General features: G+C 35.5%; 1 protein-coding gene across 1 annotated transcript; it reads right to left on the bottom strand.

Annotated features, from left to right (window-relative positions):
- Nucleotides 1–1,223: 1,223 nt before the first annotated feature.
- Nucleotides 1,224–9,285, bottom strand: LOC113712492 (dammarenediol II synthase). The gene is made up of 16 exons (XM_027235947.2): nucleotides 9,175–9,285; nucleotides 5,312–5,564; nucleotides 5,030–5,218; nucleotides 4,836–4,925; nucleotides 4,527–4,721; nucleotides 4,116–4,367; nucleotides 3,717–3,905; nucleotides 3,477–3,590; nucleotides 3,103–3,345; nucleotides 2,918–3,016; nucleotides 2,561–2,667; nucleotides 2,291–2,434; nucleotides 2,005–2,182; nucleotides 1,762–1,842; nucleotides 1,589–1,672; nucleotides 1,224–1,474 (listed from the first exon to the last, which is right to left on the bottom strand). Exons 2-16 carry the CDS (start codon nucleotides 5,510–5,512, stop codon nucleotides 1,355–1,357), a joined length of 2,286 nt encoding a protein of 761 aa, XP_027091748.1. The 5' UTR covers nucleotides 5,513–5,564; nucleotides 9,175–9,285; the 3' UTR covers nucleotides 1,224–1,354.
- Between the last annotated feature and the right edge of the window lie 247 nt (nucleotides 9,286–9,532).

Below are 9,532 nucleotides of genomic sequence, written 5' to 3'. Positions count from 1 at the left end.
CATAAAGTATTAATTCTTTATGACTTTCCTCCATTACATGAATAAAGTATTGGCTCTTTATGGGTATTTTGTTCTGAATCATTTAATTTATATTAAATACATAAATATTTGTAACTAAAATTGAAAAAGTGTTTCACTAATATTTTTATGAAAGGGAAACTGATAGGTTTTTGTATTTAAGGAAAATTAAATATGTGAAAATAAATACAAATTCAAAAGAGGTGAGTGTAATATTTTAAACCATAGGGGAGGTGAGTGCAAGTGTCAGAAACATCCACGTCAGACGAGGTTTCTGCAATTTCCCCTAAAAAGAATAGTAAAATGTTTTTTTTAAGTGAATAGGCCGGCCAAATTTAAGTTAGGATTGGTCAAAGTATGAGGAATCGTTTAATTGTACTTGGATACATGTTTGATTATTGGGCATCCCCCTCTTCCCTACTAGATATAGCTATGAGTTTTCTAAAAAATAAAACTCCACATTTGCTTGTTAGTTACCATGTGTTAGTGTGTTTTGATTGGACCATGAGCAGGTGGCTGCTTTTTATCATGCTTAATCGATCTTTATATAAGTAGATGGCATTATGAATTAATCATTTGATATGTACAAATAAAATTTACGTGTATAACAACAATAATAAAATTATATAAATATATATATCAAATCATGTTATAAACACAACAATCCAACACCATCTTATTTACCCCATTCGGAACAACGTGTGGATTTTGTACTTAGTGTGGGATCCATGACCAGAATAGCCAACACTGGTCATTAGGATGGACAGGTAGAGCTAACTTTAGGAGCAATCAATCGCTCATTCTAGTATTTTTAACATCTTTTTCGCTTTTTCAAGTTGTTTCCTTTTATTTCTAGGATTTTATCTCTGCCTATAAGTAGTGTTGTAGTAGGGCTAATTATTGAACAGTTATTCCTGTTTATTTCTTTTCAGCATCTATGAGTCCATATTTCAGACTTGAATTTTATTAAACTTTTTTTAAAAAAATTATCTGAAACCACCCGCCAACAGAATGATTTAACACGTAGTTTCGCTTGCTAAATTGTTTAAAACATTTTATGGATTCACATTGCAATCAAACACATAAACAAAAACAAATGATCACTAGCAAACAAGACAGTACTTTTCAAATTTCTCCTTCTTGGATAGGAGCCTTAGGAGGGTAGTGGTAGGTGGGATTGGTTTATTGCTAAGAAACAAGAAAGATGTTGGAAAATCTTGAACTAGTTATTCCAATACATCATAAAACTTTGCGTGGAATTAATACCAATTTGATAGATCCACATACAACAATCACAACATTTCGTTTTCAATCCTTTTGCAATCTATGCTCACATTTACATTCTTTGGGATGGCCAAACACGTTTACGGTATTCTGCAAGTGCCCAAAGTGGGAAAATATTTCTGTATTCAGCATAGTGAAGCATGCAATTCTTCATGTACACTCCTGTTATTTCCTGTGAAAACACGTATAAAATCATTTCAAATACGTAGTTTATGCACAAACAAAAGCATTTATTATGAATATGTAGCGTGCATAATTTTCCAAGCCAATTGAAAATTATGTATACCTGTTGAGGAAAGTCTCCATCGTCCATTTGAGCATTGATTAGCAGTTTGGCTGCCTTGTGCAATGGTGTCGGGTCTCTCTCAGCCTAGTGAAAAATGTCAATCATAAATGCATTTAATGAGCAATTTATATACATTTAATCTCTACACCTATAGAAAGAAAATAGATGCCTACCTGTCCACCAAACATTAGTCCTAACATGGCCCAAGAAGTTTGAACCAAATTTGTTCTATTGCCCTCTAGAGGTATGTATTTCTGTAAAAAGATCAAAACATCAAAAAAAAAAACCAGCATAGAATTGCAATGAATAATTGAAATACTTTTCTTTTGTGAGTATTGCTTAGCTAGAATAATGAAATTCTCCTCAGCTGGTAAAACAATGAATATCTGGTAGTATAACAAGATGGGCATACTAACCATGCTAGGGCAAGATTCAAGGCATTCTCCCCATCCACCCTCTTCATTTTGAGTAGACAGGTAAAAGTTAACCGCTTTACGAACTGATTCACTATTCTCATATGTTTTCCCTGCAGCAGTAAATCCTGCTAGTACAAACATAGTGCCATAGAGAAAGCAAATTCCCCAGTAGCCATACCTATCAAACAAGAATCTAATTAGCTTTTTTTTTTTTTTTGTCAAAACTAACCAAGTATAGTTATTATTTAATTAATCTTGCAATTTAATTTGATTTTTTTTAGTTTACCAAGAACCATCAGGCCATTGTTTTCCTTCAAGAAAATGTACAGCTTTGGAAACAGCAATTTCTATTTCTTTCTCCCTGTGGCCTGGATGCAGACGTTTGAACAACAGTAGAGCTTGGATGATGGATGCAGAATTTTCAACATGCCTGAATTGTCAAATTGGAGAATGATAGCAAAAGTCAATAAATTTTGATGATTCATAAAAATTTTAAAAAAAAAAAAAAAGAGTAAAGAATATTTTGTAAGCTATAGGTGGGGATAACGATATTTACTCTTGCTCCACAACGATGTCAGCAAACAGCTCTGAAGGGTTCAATTGTTGCAAATATGGTTGAGGAACTGGAGGCTCCCAAATGGAGAAGCCACCAGTTTCAGGACTCTGTTTTAACACCAAGAAAAACAAAAGAAATTATTAGACAGTTGAAATATGATTTCTAGAACTAGAAAATGGATTCTTGAAACTATAGAAGCCAATTACAAACTTCCAAGTGACAAACATTTGATAATCAAGATTGTAACGTATTTATATTTCAATGTTAATTCCCAACACGCCTCTTCTTTCATTATTTCTCTAAAGGATTAGCACAAAAGAATCCCACAAAAAGTCAAAGAAATAATGGATTTCATACCTGTAAGTATAGGCAAACGTTGACAGCATCATACAAGCGTTCAACATCAGCTTTTTCTCCAGCAATCTCTTGTGGCATTTGAGAGAAAAGTAGTAGGCACTGCATACAAGAATATATTGATCAAGACAGGTTTGGTAGAAAAATTATTCTTTAATTGACTTTATTGGATATCAATCCAAAATTACCTTTAGTGCCTCTGCTGTACAATCTGAGACAACCCAACCTTGATCTTGATCAGAAAAGGCCCAAGAACCTTTGGTGAAGTGGCGATACATTTTCTTGAAGTCCCCTTTTGGATTTGTTTTGCATTGTGCCTCTTTCAAGTGAAAATGTGCTTTCTTGAGGCTGTCTCCATATTCATCTACCATGCCACTCGCAAGAATTGCCTGACTCGCAAGAACACAATCCCATACCTGACTTCCGAAGCTCTACAAAATTAATGTACATTAAAAAATTAGGCTTGGATTTTGACATGGTTGCCAGTATTCATTAAACGGAAATTTGTCCCCCATCGGTCATTTTCAGCTCAAGTTAGAACTTCTAGCGATAAAAAACAAACCTGCATTTTCATTCCATCCTCGGCAAGCCATAAATAGTCAGGAACTCTAGCAAGGTGATACTTGAAATCATCACCATTAGGATCGTGTGCCCAAAAACACATCATTTGTAAACTCTGCAGCACAGATGCTAATCTTGGTCAGAACAATTTAACATAATTGTCCAAGCATACTCTTGGTCGAATTAGCTTAAATTGTCGAGCCGAGTTTTTTTTTTCTTTTCTAATTATGATAAATCTAACCTTTTCGACACATCCAATAGTTATGTATCTGCTCACTTCTGCACCATAACGCATGTACTCTATTGACTTTGCCATAGCCCTTTGTCTAATCTTGTTACACGGCCACCGTCTCATAAATGGCTCAGTACAATAGTTTAGAGTATCCCAGAGAAGATCTTGGATGAAGGAATGAGGATAGTACAAGTCTTCCTGAAATCAACAATTCCTATGATCTCATTGAAATTGATCTCGAAAAGGAAAGAAAACAAAAAGAAGGTAGGTACAGGTAGGCCGCGATCAGCCAGCCATAGTACTCTAAAAATCACCTTTCTAATTAAATTCAAAAGTAATTCAATTAGGTTAGTCATATAACTAACTGATTTTTCAGTTACTTGAAATTCTAGGAGTGATTTGGCAGACCTTGCAACAATCATGGCGAGCTTTGTTCCAGTTAATTTGGTCATATGGTTTCACATGAATCTCTCGTCTCAAGGACAAGACAAGGTCGGTGAGCGGCCCATGATACTTTCTGCCATACAGATAAGACATAGGCATGTACGTCGTACGGCAGTAACACCACATTTTTGCTGGATGGTAAGGAAAAAACTCTGGGAAAAGCCAAAATTCTGGGGGTAGTGGATTGCAACCATCCCAATCATACACTCCAAGAACCTGAACCATTTCAGAGTTGTCAACTGATCCGAAAATCTGTACTTTTCCATATATCCATAAGTGCGTATTTACAAAGAAATCAGCTGACTACAGTTTTTTTTCTCCTTTTTTTTGGTCATGTAAAAAGTTAAAAAGAATATTCTGGAATAGGATATGTACCGAAAGATAAGTCTTTCCCCATGACGGAATTCCAGTTGCACCACCATTGTCAAGGATCCATTTGCGAGCTCTTGCAACTGCACCATCTCCATCATCCGGTCCTTCACCAAGTATGCGTAAAGCTACGTAGCTAAGGGCTGATCCCATCATAGTACTATGACCTTCTATGTAAAATCCCCAGCCACCATCTTCATTCTACAGGCAAAACACAGTTCTCTGAATCAAACAGGTAATACAAATCGAGAACATGTATTTTTCCCTTGCTGAAATAACGGGATTTTGGTGTGAGATCATCTTTTTTTAACCTACCTGATGGTTGTAGATGTAACGAACCAATTCTTTCTTGTGTTCTGATGTTAAGTGAGTATTGATCGCTCCACTGATGTAAAGGACAATGAGCTGCAGAAAGTAACAGGTTTATAAATATCAGCTGAAGTTGAGAAATGAGTTTCTTTTTTTATAAGTTCTGGTTGAAAATTAAGTGATTTTGATCTCAAGTTTACCAGTGGTGGTGTGAAGAACATCGGCCCTGCATTCTCAGCTGGCCAATGGCCATCCTTAGCCTGGATTGCGCGGTTTAACCTCACAGCTTTCCTGACAGCAGTCGTAGCTGTTTCATAAGTTACTTCTTCATTTTCTCCCAGCCTAACAGGTGGGATTCCCAAATCAATATGGGAATTTTCTTTCTTAAGCTGCAAAGAAAGCCAAAAAAAAAAAATACAAAAATATCAATATCACCTGTTTTATGATCAAGAAAAGTCGACTGTTATGATCAAGATCATTACCTGCATTCTCATGAACAAATCAGCGCATGGATGAACTCCCTTTTTCCTGTTATTTCTGAACCCTTCGCGAGCTTTTTCAAACGCTTCTCGTTCTTCAGGAGTGCCATCATTTGGATCCCACTCCCAGATTTGTCTGCCAACGAAGTTGTTGGTGCTGTATAGATACGGTCCGTTGCCTTCAGCAATCTTAAGCCTCCACATTCTCTGGAACTCTAGTCCAAAAACAAGATTCTTTCGTTGTCAAGCACTTAACCTATAACAAGATTAGAAAGAAGAAGATGGGTTGGAAGTGATGAAGGAATCTAGACTGGTACTATTGGACTAGAGAAAATGATTCAGAGAATGGTGGCGGAATGAAGACTGAAGAGAAGGTGCAGAATTACATATATAGAGCTTTTAACTTAATAAATGAAAGTGGCTCGCGCCTCAGTCAGTGAACCAATATGGTTGAAAAGTTTCGGATCCGGGGCAGGGAAAATTCGGGCATAACTAATAGAGAAAAACAGTGAAAAAATATAATCAATAATATAGATAATACAAAAAAATTTATTATATCCGGGGCAGAGAAAAGAAACTTGGTGGTTTTTGCACTATGAAATGGACATAATTTTTCTAATGTTTACCCCTTTTTTTCTGTTTTGTCCTTTAGCGACACGTCACCTTTTACTACTGTCGTTCGATTTCATCTTTCAATTGGATACATTTACTAGCTTTCCTTTTTTGTGAAAGATGAAAGTACAAAGAATATAGTTAAAGAGTATTTTAAGGGCATTAGATGGGCAGACCTTGTAACGTTTAGATTTTTATTTTTTGAAAAATTAAATTAAACAAAAAAAAGTTGATAAATGTTAGATTATGAAAAAGGGCAATCAAGTGATGTAAGTAAAGCTTAGATGGAAGAATACCTAAAAGTTGATGTTTAGAGGGTAACTGGATTTCGATTGAGACAGATGTTTGCAATCAAATGTTAGATTTGACGGCCTATAATGTTATTGAAATTATAAGTTGTCCCTCTAAAAATGGATTCTAAGTCTCCTAAACCGTCAGTTTCATTTCATGCACGGTTGAGAATGGAGTCTAACCACATATGACAGCATATTCCACCCAAATCCTTCGACGCAGCACCAATTACATATCTCGCTACAATGTCCAAATCCCAAGAAAAACCACTGAGCTTGGCTCAATGGTTATTGCCTCCTACTATTTGTAATTATATATGACCTGCCACTTTAAGTGGTTTCGGACGATCCCAAGAAAGCCGTCCTGTCAAATCTTTCTGTCTTCTTCTTGTTTGTTTTCGGTAAAAAAAAAAAGACGAAATTCCAAAAAGAAAGCCGCCCTGTCAAATCTTTTTGTCTACTTTTTTTTTTGGTGTAAAAAAGTAAGGGATCCTCTACATTGTACAATTCCCCTAATAGGAAATCATACTATTGCTTCCGCATGTCTATGCTCCTTAAATTTTGAGTTTACTTACTAGTAATACATAGATCACAGGATTTTTTGTGATGAATGTAGAAACTTTGGTATTTTTGTGGCAAAAGGTATTTATCATGGATCTAAAACTGCTACAAAACTTTTGGTCACGTTCATATGTAAAACGTCGCTGAAATCGTGACAAACTATTTTTCTTGATTTTTGAGGTACTTTCCATTCTGAAATGGATGTGTGGCAAAAAATGATTTTTTTAAATTTTTCTTGGCAGTAGACAAACTTCATACTCAATCATGTTTGTGGATAAGATCAAGACAAGTACGGAGAGAGAAGAGATAAAGAGGGCCGCTACAAGTGCACCTGTGCCACATTTCAAAGTCTTATGTAAATTGTCTAAAGTAAAAAAATCACACTGTCATATTCTGATAGATGTCACTTTAAAGTTCATAGTATCTCCTTAATTGGCAGTGATCCTTAGTCACATGTCAATATATGCAATTAATAGCACACAGATGTAAAAATTGAACACTCAAAATATTGCACGCAGGTCCCTTTTACTTGTGGTATGGCAGAGAAGTTTGTTTAGTTTCCTTGTTTTAGAGTGACATATAGGGCAAAAGAGGGGTCCTTCTTGCTGGAAATTATTGAAGGCTTTTATAGCCCGAAAAAAATAGAAATGATAGGAACTCTTTATTGTTGATTGGGCAAAAACTGAAAAAATAGAGTGGAAAAGTATGAGAAATGGCACTTATGGACGAGATGGGTGTTTTGTGATGTATCTATAAGTTGGGGATACGCATTCAAGCATTGTGAATTGTGATGTCTTGATTTTGGATTAATAGGGAAAACTTTAGTATAAAAGGGCACTTTTGAATGCTTAATCAAATAACAAAGAAGGCGCAATTTTGAATGAAGAATCAGTAGAGCTACTTCTTATGTAAATGATCAGAAATTGCATCCACTTTATAACCATTTTAGCAGTCAAACCACGTTTCACACTATTTTTGTCAAAACGAAATAAAAGTAAAACCAGGAGTTTATTTCATTGACCATTATGAATTGGAAAGTAGCTGTCATGGTTTACTTAGAAAAATGGTGAACCGGCAAAATATTAGTAGTAGCATATGAGTTGAAAGGAGAGAGCTAGAATCTCCGTCCCATAAAGTGGTCCACCGTGAGTGACTCCAATTTATGCAGCAACTGTTTTTGTTACGCACCAAAAAAGAAGAAACTGTGTTTGTTGCATGTCCTTGATCATGACGATACAGACATTTGGGCACACAACTCAGTGATAATTAACGAAGGAAACATATGTTAGATCCACGAGGAAATTCTAAGTTAGATTTTTCTTCGACTTTTTCTTTGGGAAAGAGGCTGATTGTCAATCTGTACCCAAAAAAAAGAATGTTGTGATTAGAGTTAGAGATGCCTAATAAACTCTAATTGTTTTGTGGGATTTTTAAACTTTCGCTCATACCCTTTCTTTTAAAATGTCTATTTTGGTTTGTATAGAGGTGAAAACTCAGGCTGTAGGGATCTTGTTAAGCTCACTTGACCAGGTCAAAGCTCCCTTGTTGTGAACAATTTTCTTGATACAATGAGCTAAGACCATGCATTAAAGCACTACTTTCGGTTGGACGTGGGATTTGATTATTCCTTTAAGAGCATGTAGAATTAGGTTGTTGCAGGAAAAAAAAAAGTAAGGAAGAGAAAGCAAATAGAATCGAAAGGGTAAAGAAAAGAATTACTAAAAGGAAAGGGAAAAACATTTCTTATATAATAGTACTAATTGTCAAAGAAGGCTTTAAACCCTTTGTTACACTTTTGATATTAGATTATGTACTAGTAGAATTATGATTGTGAATAGGGCTTAGATCAATTCGAATCCGAGTCTGCTTGCCCTGAAGAAAGTCGATTAAAAATTTTATGTTTAATTGGGTCGAACAAAGTTTGAGCATGAATATTAAATCCGAATTAAATATGAATCGAGATTGCGTTTTACTAGGTTTAGACACGATTGAGACATAATAGTATGTATAATCTATAATTATACATATTATAACATGAAGTATTAATACTTTATAGATAGAGGCCGATTGACAGCCTTAATTAGAATGGCACGTATCCCTCTATTAATATCCACTAGTGATTGATAAATCATAAAATACACGGACCACTTTAAAACATATCATAATACAAAGTGTAGTACGATTGAATCGACTTTTAACAACACTAATTTCTTTCTGGTTCTAAAGGTTTTTGCTTCTACAATAACAGAAGGAAAACGAGAAGTAGTTTTATTGACCAATTAAGAAACTTCAAGAATGTAATAACTACTTCCATAAACTCTGATGTAGGAGCAGCACAACAAAAGGTGCATGATCACATCGGCTAGAAGCTAAATACCTGTACAGTTAAAGACCGAAACATACCTGAGGCAATAAATGTCGAGCTAGCTAGGAGGTGGGCTTTGAATTGGTTTATCGTACAATCTACAGCTTTGCTGAGAAGTTTGAGCTCAGAGATATTATTGTATAAGAAAGATGGCAGAAAAGTATGGCAAATTGTAACCTAACACACACTCTTATATAGATGTGTGTAAACTCCTAGTCACACACCAAGAAAAATCTGAAGCATATCCTTGTCACACACCGTCTTACGAGAAAGATAGTGAGACGGTGACTCTGTGTTACTTGCCTGGTCTTCTGGGTGATTTTGTCAGCTCTTGATCCATCACGTATTGAGGAGTGAGGAGCCAAGAAGTCCACTTTGGCTGTAGACCAAGCCAAA

Source organism: Coffea arabica, chromosome 10e (genome assembly GCF_036785885.1).
Source record: "Coffea arabica cultivar ET-39 chromosome 10e, Coffea Arabica ET-39 HiFi, whole genome shotgun sequence".
In the NCBI taxonomy this organism is placed as follows: Eukaryota; Viridiplantae; Streptophyta; class Magnoliopsida; order Gentianales; family Rubiaceae; genus Coffea; species Coffea arabica.
Note: the sequence above shows the minus strand (reverse complement) of the source record. Positions and strands in the feature narration are given on the sequence as shown.

Excerpts from the sequence above, each read along its gene's own strand:
- LOC113712492 (XM_027235947.2), bottom strand. The coding sequence starts at position 5,512 with ATGTGGAGGCTTAAGATTGCTGAAGGCAACGGACCGTATCTATACAGC. Across the intron at positions 4,926-5,029 it reads TGTTCTTCACACCACCACTG|CTCATTGTCCTTTACATCAG; the intron begins GTAAACTTGAGA and ends TACTTTCTGCAG. Across the intron at positions 4,368-4,526 it reads GGGGAAAGACTTATCTTTCG|GTTCTTGGAGTGTATGATTG; the intron begins GTACATATCCTA and ends GAAATGGTTCAG.